This window comes from Hetaerina americana, unplaced genomic scaffold (assembly GCF_022747635.1).
Source record: "Hetaerina americana unplaced genomic scaffold, ioHetAmer1.1.p SCAF_10, whole genome shotgun sequence".
In the NCBI taxonomy this organism is placed as follows: domain Eukaryota; kingdom Metazoa; phylum Arthropoda; class Insecta; order Odonata; family Calopterygidae; genus Hetaerina; species Hetaerina americana.
Window position 1 is genome coordinate 14,045,451 of NW_027286070.1, and position 16,010 is coordinate 14,061,460.

At 35.4% G+C, this 16,010-nt stretch overlaps 1 protein-coding gene across 1 annotated transcript in view; it reads right to left on the reverse strand.

The window, feature by feature from the left end:
* LOC139700254 (uncharacterized) overlaps nt 1-16,010 on the reverse strand; it is a 193,591-nt gene that overhangs the window by 51,306 nt on the left and 126,275 nt on the right. The window contains exon 3 of the mRNA XM_071598877.1: nt 4,257-4,377. Coding sequence (XP_071454978.1) covers nt 4,257-4,377 — 121 coding nt within the window. The remainder of the gene's footprint in view (nt 1-4,256; nt 4,378-16,010) is intronic.

The following is a 16,010-nucleotide window of genomic DNA, read 5'->3' on the forward strand; positions in this document are numbered from 1 at the left end:
AAATTTACATGCGCAGATAGACTGTGTCAGGTGGCGCACAAGTCCCAAGTAATCACAAAAAATAATAAATAAAATGTTCAATAGCTCTGTATTTTAAAACTTTTTCAATCCTAATGTTTGTTCTATGAGTTAATCCTATTAACTTTTCAACTTAAGAGGAAAAAAAAGAAGTATACTATTTATTGCTGGGCTCGAGGGAAGTGATGGCCATGTTACCCTATCCAGCCTAAGTAAAACCGAATCCAAAATCAAAAAGAAATGTGCGGCAAGCAAGTATTAACGGAACGGTAATCATGTAGATTGAAAAACAAAATAAAAAAATCTATTCTCTTATCCAAAAAAATTATGATTCTACAGAGTCATTCTAATTCTATGGAAGTGGAATCCTTTGTTCTATTCAAAATCTGAATATTTTCTTATCATTTTTCGTTGGCATAAAAAACAAGTCATTCTAAAACGCCTAATGAAATGGTTACGACATGGGAACGTGATCATATATTAGGAAATGTGAGTCAAAACGGGATTGTAAGGCACTTTTAAGGGAGGGGAAGTATTTTATTACTAGATTAAATGAGTGGTTTCTCCATGAGATTTAGCATACGCAGGCATGAAGTAAAGTGCAAAAAATAAATGTGAACTGAAATATTGGATACAAGGACTAACCTGTCAATATTATTTGTTTGTGTGATTGCTGACTAATACCAACATTATGAGTTTACTGGTTATAGATTGGTGGGCTGAACCAAAATGAAAGGTTTATTTAATGCCCACAGGAGTCCAATTCATGGTTTTTACGTTAAACCTACAATTACAACAGAAAATGGGTATAGCTTTAACTATTTAAACTTCCTCAAAGGTGAATAGCAACCTATGATTAATATTAGTCGGCAGATCCCTCTCCCCTTTTCATGAAGGGTCCGAGGTTAATTTAATACACCATTTCTTTATTTTCTCTCACTTTTCCAAATTTAAGATCCGAGAAACAGAAGCCCTCAAATCTGAAGTGTTTAAAAATATCAATTTTCACTTCAATAAAAATATAACTAAACAAATATTCCATGAGTCTCCCTAAAAATCCCTCTGCTTTGGTGGAACTGGGCAGAACCAGAGACCTGGTTTGAACTGGACGCCTAACAGATTAATAGACGCCCGCACTAACCACGGAGGAAGTATTCTCGCACTCTAGTATTAGAATGTTTGTGATAATTCATTCACCGTACTACTTACAAATTCACCTCTTTATACGAGATTTACCATTTATATTTTGAGTCTAATAATGAAAAGACGATCGTTTTCTTCGATGTGCTTCGTGCAAGAATCACTTTTGTCGCATTTGGATCATCGTAGAAGAACTATACAGTGGATTACTGTTTTGTTTCGAGCTCATACGCATAGATCCAAGATTAATCACCTTTGTAGATCTTATGCAGAGCTTTTGATGCAAAGCGATTGTACGTATTTGCTGATCATTTCATTCCACAATTTACACAAACATATTTTTGAGCTTTTTTCTAATTATGCGGAATCCATCGCGAACAAATTTTTTTCACGGCTAAACGTTCATGAAACATTTTATTGATGCTCCTCATAATAATCTTCATGGATGCCTCAGTCTCACTACAAGCCACATGACAATCTTTTTCCACTAATTCTTGCACAGCATCAATGTTTTCTGGCACAACAACTGATTTGGACGACCTTCACAACTTTCATCGCTGAGAAAACGGCGGTAATGATGGAGTCCGTCATACCAGCGTTTTACAGTTGCAAAGGATGGGATTTCATCGCCACAAGTGGAAGTAAGTTGATCGATGCACTCCTGTCTTGATAATTCAAATTCGTAAAAAATCATCGCATGAAATTGTTCACGAGTCAACTACGTTTTTTCGCTGAGACAAAATTTTCGAGTCACTCTAAACAACATAAATGTCTCATCAAACGACAAAATGATCTGAAAAAAGCTAAAGTTTAAAGGGTCTAACTTTCATGTGGAAACGTCAAATGGTGCCTAGAGAATATAGTGTTGTGAATGCTCTAAATATGAATAGCAACCCTCGTGAAAAGTGTAACAGTGTTGGCTTAGCGATTGCATTTATCTCTGATCTATTGATTTAAATGTCCCTTCTAGTGATCTTCCGATCTTAGTCACAATATGGCGTCAGCGTTCTTGTATAGGCGAACGATTCTATTAATTTCCAATCCAAATTTTTTCAAAACTTTTAGCTTTTTTTAAGATGCCAAGGCTATCTACAAGTACATGAACTTAGCATTCAATACATTGTTGAAGTTAAACCTTCTGATCTTCCCTGAAATTTCAACAAATTATTTTCCATTATTTTCAGTCACCCATATCGCCGTACAATTTAAATCACATATTTTTTGGGTGCGTTTTGAGATATAAAAGTGATTGACGCAAATTTTCGCATTTTTTTCCACTGCAGACAAGAAAGGCTGTATGTGCGCATAAAACCATCGGAAACATATGAAACCTACCCAGAATAGCAGATAACTCAATGAAGCACCTAAGCATCTTAGTACTGAAGTTAGGGAGTATACTATCAGTAGTGATTAAGCATTATTAAATTTCAAATAGTAAATTCGAAAGAAATATGAAAAAAGTAAATAAACATTTTTGTGGGTTCATTTTTGAATGCTACAATCAGGTCATCTGAAGGTGCAGGATATGCTATGGGCTTAGTTAAACTAATACCAAGAGTTTAATAAGGAAACATTTTTTCCAACCCATCTTCATGATATCTAACATGATGATGACCCCGGTGGCGGCGGGTTAACGTCCTCGTCCGCCATTCCAAGGGTCGCGGGTTCGATTCCCGCCTGGGTAAGTTTCCCTCCATCTAGGGCTTGGGCATTTGTAAATGTGATCATTGTTATCGTTGTTAATAGTTCGATGTAAAGGCCAAAATGTGCTGTTTTCGGACTAATACTGAATAAATAAATAAATAAAATAAATCAATGTAAAAAGTCTAACAAAATCACTTAGTATACTCGTATTCACGATCTCATATTTATCAGGACTGTATGCTTTGCTCATTTTCTGACAAACGCCAATGTTGTTGCTGAATAATCCTTTCGTCATCTTTTGATGATATTTTTAGCGATTCTGCGTCGTCACAATTGAATTTAATTTTTAACCATAAGCTAAATTAAATCAAATCAAACATTTTATTTTTACATGGTTTCATACTCAAGCTTTTATCGTATGAATGTACGCATCTAAAAATGTATTAAATTTTCCGAAAGAGCAGGTGACATCAAATAATGAGTACCGGTAAAAAATACGCGAACGTTCACCGCTACTAGTCGAATGTCTTTTCCCGTTCGTTGCCATTGAAATATGCTCTACCTGCATTGCATCATGGTTTGAAAATTATAAATGCACAAAAATCATTTCACTTGCCATGAAGAGCTTAGTATTTACAAAAAAAATATTGGTTCACTAAGCTCTTCAGACATACCCCATAATCTTCTTTTATTTTGTCATAAGAATGCACTGCATCCCATCAAATTGGGAGTTATACCTTAGAAAGTCAACCTTTCTCCTATATTGATTTAGTTAAGTGTGCGATAGGTTTATTTTCATTCCCCTTCCTAGATTTTCTTCCAGCTCAATTGAACCTCAAGACACTAATAAGGCAAAGGAAACGTGCTGGGAAGAGCAGAGAGAGGATATAATGAAATTAAAGAGGAAGAGAGAGATGGAAGCGCCCTACGGGAAGGTGAACGAACTGTTAGGGATTATGAAAAAAAATCGGTTCTCACTTCAGACATTAACATCTCTGCAGAGTTACTCAAATGCTCAGAAAAATGCGGAAGGAGCAGTGGAGGGATTTTGGGGGAAGGAGAGCATAAGGAATGGTTTTAAGCGTTGCTATGTTTAAATATTTTACGTTTACTCTTGAATTCTAATGTCCCTGGCGAAGATGTCAGAAGAAATAAGAAAAGCAGGAAAAATGGCTAGAGTAGAGTAGTGGCTAGTGGCTAGTAGATCCAAAGGGATGGTTTGGTGTAATACAAACGGTTTGAATAGTTGCGAAGTTCTTAACATTGTAATGGTCGTAAAAGAACCATGCCATTTTTAATAGAGTCCTCGAAAGTGATGTTCACGAAAAACATACCACCTGTACCTTTGCATTACTACTGATAAAAAATGAAACAATTCCAAACTGGAGGAAATGGCCGCCTATGAAGGACAAACGTTTCCTGCAAAACAAAAATTGTAAATTTATTTTACTTACGTCGATATACTGCTGTTTCGCACCGTAGCTGTAGTGTTTCTTGCCCAGTTCTCGCAGCAGAATGTCCAACTTTTCCGGCTCGTGGAGTCTGGCCACTGCCTTCTGAACGAAGCCCATGACTCTGGGAAAGAAAACGAGTATTTTAAATGCTCTTTGAAAATAAATAAGACATGAAGTAGTCGGATTTTAAATGTCATCATTAATTCGCTCCTCCCTTCCATAGGCAAAAAAGCTACGATTTTGGTAAAAAACTTAAAATATACATTTTCTTTTTTCATATGCTACCCTGATGCGAGTGATGTATATCTGCAGCACATGCACAGTATAAACTATGCAAAATAATAAGTTAGGATAGAGTTTGATGAAGTGTTTTTCAGAAAAAATTCAGTGTCTCAGTTTGAGGTTCAAACATAATAATCAGTTGACTAAAACTAAATATTTTATCGCTTAAAATACCGGTGAATAACAAAAACGTACAACAATGCATGGTTTGTATAAAAAGTTTTGGAAAAATAGATTTATTTAAGATATTCCTACAATTTTTCTAATTCTTCAAAGTACATCCCTAGAGCGTCGGCACACTTTTGCCAGCGGCTTTTCCACGACTAGAAGGCTCCTTGGTAAGCGGATTCCAGAAGGTTCTTAAGGGTACGCGTGCTGCTTCTTTGACGGCCATTAGGGCGTTATGATTCTGTCCTTTGAGAGAGGATTTCACATTCGGTAATTGAAAATATTCTTTTAATGCCAAGTAGAGACTGTAAGGGGTTGGGAGAATAATCGCGATAACGTTGCAGAAGGTTTTCGCAAGCAGGCACTCGACTCTGCTTTTGGCCTTCAGTTAAGACCTTCGGGACGAGTTTACCGCAGATCTTTCACATTAACTAATTTTCAGTACTCATGATGTGCACTGTCGTCTTACTGATGCAAATCCGATCTGTGATCATGCGCACACTTGACCGACGGTCTGAATCCAGCACTTCGCGCTCACGTCAGGAAAAAATCGTTATTGATACTTTTTTTGCAAACCTTGTATACTTTTATTTAAATAAAGTGTTCTATTTTACCCTCAAGACGTTGACACACAAAGAAATGCAGTTTACAATTTCCTCCTATCAGCGCGCGCGTTTATTCTCAACATGTCGCGGCGCGGGTTCATAAAAAAAACTCGATTTAAATCATCACAACACAAACTCGAAGGGCAATAAATGGCATACTGTCAAGAATTATTTTGGTAAATGAATAACCCCCAGTAAAATCAATTTAGAGAATGATTTAAATCCAGGAAAATTTATGAGCTTTGAATTGAATTGTCCAGCCGACTTGTCTCATTCTTTTTGAAAATTTTAAATGACACCAGCGTTTCTATATGCAAGGACAAATCTCATTTGTGTTCTCAAACCATTTTAATGAACCATGCACCCACAACAGCGCTATCTTTTTTTCTCATAACGTGCCATTGTTATAGTGTCCTCTCTCTCTTGATAAATCCACTCCAATGAGTTTGTGCTGCTTGTTGAAACTGCGATGAGTTGGTGGGTCGATCATGGGCCATGCATCGGGCTACAAATGACAGGCCTTGAGTGAAGTTGGGAATGCTCAGAGAACTGGAGCCGAAACCCCTTTCGCTGGTCAGTAGTCTAGAACTCTACTCACTAGAATGCGATGTCTCATCACCGAAATATCATATGATTTTTAAATACACAGCCATTCTTTCATTAAAAGTAGTCCATAAATTTAAGAAAGGTTTTGGACTGCCCCTAACAACTAATATTCAGCCTACCGCAAGAATTTGTTTTACCCCAAATTATTTCTTTTTCATTTATCCGCAACTTTTACATGTCTTCATTCAGCTAAAATTCAAAGAAATGTTGATGAATTTCTATTCATTATTTTGGGCCTTACAACCACTACAATAATAATATCGTTATAGTTTGACGACACACACGCACTTAACAATGGCTCTCTTTTTATTAAGTCAATATTAACCAGATACCATTCTATGGTTTCTTTTTTCACTTCTTCGTGTTTTGAAAACTCTGTCCATTTACCCTATTAATATAGTAGAGAAAAAACGGAGAAAAGTTTCATTGAATAATATTATTCTCGCTTTGTCGCGAATTCCGCTCGCTCGCTTTTTTAAAACCGACCCAGAGGAGGGGAGTATTTTGAGGGAACATTGAAAGAAGTAGTCAAAATGTGAGATAATTGCACATAACCACTTCTTACGCCACAGATAAATAAAGAAATTGGCAGGGCGTATGCAACCATTGAACAGTTATCCGCCAAATACTATCCTAGATGTTGTAGTCTACTACTAATTACTGTCGTGGATTTCCCAGACTAAGACCTTATGAAAGGATATATACTATAGTATGTTCAACTCAATGGAATATTTGTTTCGCCTTTCCTTGATTTAATATTCCTTAGTTTCAAACTTACATTCTTATTTCAAGTGAATTAAAAAATCGATGGCTTTTTTTCTAACCTTGATAAAATATCTTGATTGTTTCATGACCTCCAAATTCATCTTTCCAGAAGAATACAAAGTTAAGCCATTTAAAATAAACACCACACAAACCACAAACGTCTTTGTTACGTCCAAACGTCCATAATGATGGCTTCTTCCGTGTCTAAAACTTCTCCATTTCTGCTCCCCCTATTTCGACTGCATTCCCATTTTTTAAACCATGAATTCTGGAGTCCGTAGTAAATTTAACCACAAGATGAAATATATATTTCCAATTTAAGAACTCCAGCTTTGAATTGTCGGATATGTGATAAGGGTCACCGCGAAATAAATGCGGTACTTGTGGAATCGAGACGGCTGAATTTTTACGCAATCAAATTGTAAATGTTCGTAACGATGAGATTCGGTGGAAGAACTCCATTTGCCTGAATGTTCAGGAGAGCGGAGTAAGCTGCCTTCCTCTATGGGTCATTTCACGACACTTCGGGCTCGAATTGGCCCTTAAACTCTCGCATTCAGATGAAAATCACAGAAAATGTTGTCCTATATGACAAAAATCTATAATTTTGAGTGTTTTGCGATATTAAGAAAACATACGAATAATAATTATTTTATCAAAAGGCGGTTATTAAAAACCAAGTGTCCGTGCCTTATACCCTCAAGAGTATAATCAACACGCAACGATGCTGTATTTAATTCTTATCATCTGGTAGGGCAATTAAATTTTGACCACTAATAGTTTTTTAAAAGTATTTCTTTTAGCATATTATGTGTTAAAGTTATTAATGTTAAATTTGGTAAAATGTATTAACTAATTCTGTTAAAATTTTCAATTTATACTTTATAATGACATTTTAGGATTGTTTCCCCAATTAAGGGAGAAAATTGTTTTAATATTTTAATGCAGCATTTTTCTTCGTACAGACTTACATTAACTCATTTCTGATCGTAGTATCAACGTACACACACGAGTGATATGTCATTTTAACAATTAAAGGAACGCCATAGTTGAAAATGGTCATAGAAATTTATAAAATGTGATTGTTTAAAAATGTTACCGTTAAAACTTTCAAATCTTAAACTTTAAAAGTGCCGTACTCCACTATTTGTTTCAATTTTAAATTTAAATCAAATTTAAATTTATAATATCATTGAACCGGTTTTTCCATTTTACATAGAAAACATTGTTTAATTTTTTACGTAGCAGTTCATTGATATCTATTTACGGAGGAATTCTCACGATTATTTTTGCATTATTTTTGTCAGGCGTATCGTTTTCCACAAAATTATGTCAGCGCAAACGATTAAAACAGAAAAACCTTGAAATTCGTCATTGAAAACAAAATTATCGCATAAGTTACATAAAACATAAAGGAAAACTACTCTCTTTGAAAGGCACAAATTACCAGGGCTGTCAGCTAAGAATAAAGTACCTATATTCCGTAATAATTAGCTTATCTTTAGTGCAAACACACTCGCGTAGCATACACAATGCCTGAGAAGTTTAGAACACCAACTTTACGCTGTGAACAGTCGTCCGCTTATCACTCATTACCGCGAGCTTCAGTCACCTGAGGTGCGTTTTGGGACTTCTGAAGTTCTTCGTTCAAACTCTGAGCGCAGTGTAAGGATGCAGCAGTTAAAGGAACGGTTGAACTAATACAATTAAAACAATGTGGAGACGGGTAAGGTCATCCGTGCGTGGCCAAACGGAGACCTCTGGCCCTTCTTCCGTTGAATGACCTCTTCCAAGTTGAGGAGAGGTATGTGATCGTCTCCCCGGTTGATTATACGAGTTGTTCGTTCTGATCTACCAACTCCTGCTACTACTATTCTTCCAACTCCCCGGTTGTTTTTGGAAAGTAGTGATTTTCCTTCGATAAAAACTTCGTTTGTTTAATTTTTTTTAGTTTTTGGCATTTGTATACTATCCTGGAAGCCACTACTAGGAAATGTGGTAGGGTGTGAATACCCAACAGACTAATTTTGACCCTAGTATTTTTTACCCCTTCCAAAGTTGAACAACATTACCCTGATCCCTTATCGTTTGTGTAAAAATGGCAATTCAAATCTATCTGTTGTATTAAGTTAATCTCTTCCAGTATGATGGGAATAATAATACATTTTCAACATCATAAGCTAAAGAGACATCCTTGAAATTTATGCGAGAGATTAAATTCATGATTTAACCTTTGCTCCATGAGTGATTCCCAGCTTAGCTTCTCTAATATTTTTGACACGCTACTAATTTTATCATAACGATTTTTATAAATCTATCTCATCTATTCCTCCTCTCAATTGGTGTGGTATACTTGGTTCCGGCCACGCATGTTCGGGCATGGTTGAGTGACGGAGCCTTTTCCTTTTCCATGGCACTGATAAGCCATTTCCAATGAAAATCCACTGATTATCCTCTCCGGTCAATGTAGAGAGAATTTTCACTTGAGCACCCAATCTGATGGCACTGGTGATGAAAATACTAATTTCCCAGAATGTTCACTTAAATGAAGAATCTCAGGAGAAGCATCGTCAATACTAGGCTACGGAAGAATATCTGGAGACAGCTCTTATCCAACGAATATTGTGAAAAATAAGATTTCATCGGGCGTTCTTGGAATTAATACTAAAAAACATTAGTGGGATGTTAGATGATATCTTTCGAATAACATAACTCAGCATTTTAGTTAGACAGATGATTTTATGTCAATTAGATGTTTTTCTTTACGTGAAAAGGTCCTCATCTTATCCAAAGGGACATTAATGCTTATAAGTATTTCACTGTGAAGAGAAATAAACAATCTGGTACCGACACTGTGTGGCAATTTTCATAAAAATTCGTTTAATTTAACTTAGAATTATAAATAAACCTTACCACACGTATTAGCTATTGAATAAGGCATAAAATAAGTGTTAGAAAAAATTGCATGAATCAATAATTTGATCTATTAATTAGTTTTATACCGGCATATATTACTCCTTCCTCAGTAACAACTAAAAATGTGCATAAGAGTTCTCAAACCTTCTATCCTCCTTCTCAGTCAATACTGATGAGGAACTTTGAAGTCCTTGATGAACTCGGAAATTAATCTTCGCAGAGGATTCACATTAGTCTTTAGCATTCTACAAGAACAGAAGTGGTGATTTAAATATTTATGAGCCAAAAAAGGACTACATTTTAAAGGATGCACATGTTTGGATGCCCACGAATACATTATAAATCAAACGGAAATAATTGAAATGTCTCAGTATTTTTATTCAAATCTTACAAATGTATCGTATAATAGAAACAAAGAGGTAACTTTGGAATAGAAAGAAACTATCCCGGACTTACAGTTACTACAGACCATCTTCCGATTTCCCAAAAAAATAATAATTTTTTTATCTTAATTGGTTGGAAATAGCAATATATACACGACGTGGAAAGATTCTTCAGTGGTATCCCGATTCCTATTATGGTTGGCATGTGAGCACTCTCCATCTGACAAGAGATTGGACACCACTTTATATATCCATTTTAGAGAATGTTAACGCTGGCACCTAGTTTCTCTCCCCTTCAATTCATTTAAAACTCTTCCTTTACCAAATTAACACAAGCTATGACTACTACCACTAATATGTGATGCAAGGGCTTTTCACCTAGCTTCAAGCACATTTAGGGGTGAATGAGGAAAGAGGAAGAGCGGAGAATATTTACAAAAAGGGTGAAGGGAGAATATAAACAAGTAAGAAAAAAATAGGAGGCGGATTTCCTAATAGTCGCTCAGATGAGAAAATTCCCAGGAAATTGATTCAAGTAATGGATGAAAGGGAGAGGTAAGAAAAAGGACTTGGACAGAGAGGAGACGAAGAAGGATGTCTAAGAGATTGAAAGTAGGAGAGACAGATTAGAGTGACAAGGAGGGAGGGAAGGAGCAAAGCCTCATGGTTTTTACAAGCAACGATGCATTAGCACTCCCTCCCGTCAAAAATTCTTATTCCAAGCATTTTCAAACTTCCCCTGTTCCGTGTTCCTGACAGCTTTAATGACGACTTTAATGTTAGCAGGTCCAGGTTAAACACTGCTCGATCGATGACTAATAAAGTTCTCCGAGTATATTGAAGGTCGGGCAGCTCGAACGCGTTGTGCTACGCCAGGAGAGCGGAAGAAAGACAGGAATAAAATCCACCCGAATGGAGGAAAAGTTTTTTTTTCATTTTCCTCTCCGTCATCGTGTCACACGAATTGACATTATCATTGCAAAGATACCCAGTGAAGGTAAAAATTCAATCCGTTTGGTAGATCCTAATGAATAGTTGATGGCAAGGAACATTTCATTCACGTTAATTACATATCCGGCAGTACATTCAAGTATGGTAACTGACTGGATGAGAGTGCGCTGCAAAAGTCAACGTGATTCATGCACTCATTTAATATTGACGTATTTTCGCTTCACTTCATCCTCCATATGCACGAACGAGCTTAAAGGTATATAAAGAAAAAGCGGGCACATACAACGTTATGTTAATTTCTTCAATTTTATATTCAAAAATTCATTCCTTGAAAGGTATTAATCGCTTCCCTTGATTAAAATTTCCTCATTTCTCTGTCCGTGCTACGAATTTCACGCTAAGTGATTGTCAAAATTTTAATTAACAAAATTAATTAATGTTAGATTTATTACCTAAATGAAAACACAAAAAAATTTCTGAAAACCATCTGATGAAATTTCATTCTTGTTTTAAAAGAGTTGTGTAGTATTATATTCATCATACCTAAAAATACGGAGTATAAGTTCCTATAAACTGATATTATTATTTTTTTTAACTATGGGAGCCAAAAATATTTTTGAAATTATTATTTTACCCATTAATATAGGTCATGAAGTCATATAGGTTAAATAAAAACTAAAATAAATTATTAGATCACTGAGGCAACGGAAAATTATAACTATTTACCTCGATATCTATTATTATAAAATAAAGAATTCCATTCAGCGAAATACCCTGGATTTAACTGGCAAAAATATTTTCTGAACTTTCACAAACTGAACCTCATTTTCGCCTTCAGTTTAGGATTTATATCTGTGAGAATATTGTCCCTCTAATATAGGTCAGTTTTTTTCTGCAAACTCTGTTTTCCTTCCCTTTAACCAAGTATTGACATAAACGCCAAAGCTTATTGGCAGGAAAACTTCTGCTTCAAAATTACGGAGGTGCACACCTCACGAAAAAGACAAATTCTAATTGGTGGCTGTTGCATCTGATGAAGAAACTGATGATCGTTAAATTTATAACGTTAATGCCAGTTATAGTTACTCTTAAATATTGATAATAATGGTTTCGTAAAAGCGAAAGAATTTGTATATCTCTTTTGCTTTGTATGTGTTTTTGTATGCGATTATTATACTCGCTTGTATAATAACTAATAACGTAATCGGCATATTCAATTTCCGCTTGAGATCGAACACGACCAGTAGTATTGAATGACTGTAAAAACTCAAATAGCCGTTAACAGTTTACCTTTCAAAACAAAGTACAAATTAGGTTAACTGGCTAACGCTACAAGTCAAAGTATGGGGTAAATGGTAAAAAAGGAAATGGATGAGAAAGTTGAATACGAATACACGTATTTCGGCCACAAATTTCCTTTGACTTGTGGCGTTAGCCAACTAACCTCATTTCTACTTTGTTTTTAAAGGTAAGCTGGTTACAGCTATTGGAGTTTTCTCATTCATTCAATTTTAGGTTAGTTTAATAATAGCGATGATTGCTTATACATGCAATAACTAAATAATTATTACTGAAATAGCTCTTTTAAAATAGGGTATGGCAAATATTGAAAAAAATGGTTTTTTTAATATTTGCCAGAGTTGGAAGCATCCACGGAAGGATTTTTAATCTCATAGATTAGAGAAAATTTAAAATAAAATTTACTGTTAAGAATTTACTACTAGTACTGTAGTACAGGCCAGAAAATTAGGTTAATTATGGTATTTTCTGGGAAAGAGATAAAACAATAACAAATAAATACTGTTAGACACGCCTTGACCCACTTATTCAATCTGCATAAAATGAAAAAATGATTCGGACTAAGAAAAATTAAAATATAAACGGAGATAATATGCAAGTTGAACTAAGTAGAGTCAGCAAAAACAGCGGCTCTTTCAAAGGTAAAAATGTCGTTGTGGAATTTTATCCGAATTTTTCGATTTTGGGTGAATATTATGGGCAATAAGTGTTCGAAAACGGATTTTTTTATAAACGTTAAAGGATTTAATTTTGTCGAGAAGACTATGCAAAAGAAAACTAAAGAGAAAAGGAGTTCAACGCAACAATTTCAGAGTGTAAAAATCATTTGCCTTGACTGGATGAAAGATTGTTTTGTGAGAAACATCAGTGGACAACAATTATTGAGTTATTTTAACTAATTGCGCTTACAAGTCAGGGCGCCTACGCCTCTTTAGGTATGACGGGCTCTTATTTGTGATAATCGGTTTTTATTTGGTTATTCAGTTATGAGTATTGGTAACGGTGTCCAAATCTTATCAATATCACTTCTTCATTTAACTGATATTTACTTCACTGTAACAGTCTATTCTTTTGTGACCCACCATTGTCAGTTGTATTCATTTATCACCGACCCTTTTTAAAATCACTCCTAATGGCCAAATCTGGTGTATGTTTTTCGTCATATCATCTGTTACATTCATTAATGAAATATTACCTAATTTAATTTTATACCTAGATGACCTCAATTTTGTCGCCATTTCCTCGACTCTTTAACTTAAATGCGTATCTCGTTTTACTCCTTCCCTCAATGCGCCCGCAGAACACTGAAGGAAACTATAAAAAATGGTGTCCATGCTAATAAAATAAGGTTGAATAGAAATTTATTTCTAAATAATAATATCCGAATGTAATTACTAGCATCACGAATGAGCCTGAGTGGTTCTAAATTTCTGAAAATCTAGAAAGAATTACCCCTCTTTTCCCATTTGCTTGTTTTTCTCCTGAAAATGAACCTCTACCGCAACAGGAAGAAGATGTGATTGAGAAAATAGGAGATCAAGGAGTATTTATATGTAATCCTTGTTTTGTATAGCTGATGTTGAGCAAGGGTTCTAGAGGGGTTTCCACGGTGGCTTCTTTTTTAGCTGGCGGAAGAACCATTTTCCCTGCCAAGATATAGATCTGAGAGGAAACAGAGTTAATCTCATGTCAAAAATTATTTCTTTATCGACGATGCAGCGTTTGCCGATAAAACTTCCAGCATAGCGTTAGACACCTCAAAAAAGGAGGGTAGAAATGATGGAATTCGCTCCCTCTGTTCAAACCCCACTTCTACCTTGTCTCGTTCAATTTATGCGGAAGAAATGCGGGACGATTAGGAGGCGGAATGGAATCTGGAGAACTCAAAGGAGGCGATAACTGGGAAAGGTAACTATGGGGATAACCAATTGGGGAAGGGGGAGAAAGGTCTCCAAATGGCCGGCGTCGGTGCAAGCACACACACACATCTCCCGCGGAACTCGTACCGGCTCTCTCCCATCGCTCTTTGAGCCAGAAAAGAGCACATCGCTTAGCGATGGCAGGCGAGCGAGTAATGAAAACCCCGCTGATGTCCGACCTAGCGTCGAAAGGTCCATCAAAGCATTTCAGTCCGCTGGAGGGAAAGGAAATGTTTTTTTCTTTTACATTCCCAAAATAAAGGGCAAACTTCATATACACTGCTTTGGTCATGAAATGCCAAAGTAAATCTTCTGCCAACCAGGATTCAAAACGTGAGGATTCCTTCAACTAATGAAACTCCTTGACGAACGCAGATGCACAAGAATTTTTGCATAGCAGAATTGGAAAATTCAAAGATATCGCAGCTATTTTTTGCATATAAAACGTGAGTACTTTTGCTATTTTTTCGTTTAGTACTGAGCCTTGTAAAATTTGATAAAAGTGGTAACAAAACAAAATTTTAAAATATGCATAAAATGTGAGCAATAAAAGAGTTTAATGTATCAGAGTTTTAGTACTTTCCAAACTCGCAACACTTCCGAGATCAATAATTTTATTTAAATTAACGATTTTAGGTTACATTAGAGTCTTTTGAGAGGCACCGCTAGACAGCGTAGCAATTTTCTTCGAAGGTCGTATACCATCTAATTGAACTGTAAATAACAAACATTTCCACTGGTAAAGCGATACTTTCAATCAAATTTCTTATAAATTTCAATTCTATCTCTCATAATGGATGCGATTTAAAATTACTAAATGTCAAATCATAATTTTCAGTTTTTCAATGAAGAATTTCAGTCAAACTATTTTAGGCAGTCTTTGCACGTTTCCATTCACCAGCTCAGGTCGTAATCGAAGATCGTTTATCCCGTAGAGGTAAAGAGTGCTAGCGAGACTTTGAAAGAAATAAATATGATGATCTAGATAACTGAATAAAAATTATGAAAATTTAAGTTTCTTTCAGCGAATACATTATTTGCACTCAGCAAATATATTCATATTTAATAGTTCCCTTTCTCAATTTATTTGCGATTCAAACATATATTGGCACATAAGCTTTAAAAATTGAAACCACTGATTGGGGTTCCAGGAATCTTAAAGCCATAAATATAAATTACCACCTAGCACAATTTTAAATATTTATCCTTTCGTGTATTTATGCTATCCGAGAATTAGGTATCATTTAGCTCCAATCACTAAGCTTGGAAAAATATCTCGGATTATTTACGCCTGGGAAGTCATATTTCGACATTAATACGTACTCAACGCAAGATATTAAAATGTGTTGGATTCTTCTATCCTTTCCCAGCGATAATTATGCGCTTTTAACTATGAGAGAGATTGAGAAATTCCGACAGGTATTCCATCCAGCTATGAGCTAATCCATTCGGCTATGTAATGAATTTTACACGATATCACATGCAAATTTTGTTGTAATGTAGATACAAATTTTCAATCTTGGACAATTTTAAGTCTCGGTGGGTAAATTTGCCTATTTTTAAATAAAGAAATTCGAAAAGAAGAGAAGATTCTTACTTAAAGAGCAGTGGCTAAAAATAATTAGAATAAGGAATATTTTATTGGACGCTAATTAAATAAAGCATTATATAGGAATTTACTTATATTTTAACATGCACTATGATTAATTAGGATATAGTAAGGCATTCATCTGTGTGCAACGTATCTGCCATTATTGCCAGTTTTGCCAATAATGAACCGCCGCGGGAGAGATGCAAAACTACTGATGAAGTTACTTACTGGTTTCTTAATAATTAAAAAATTTGATTTACTTCTATTTA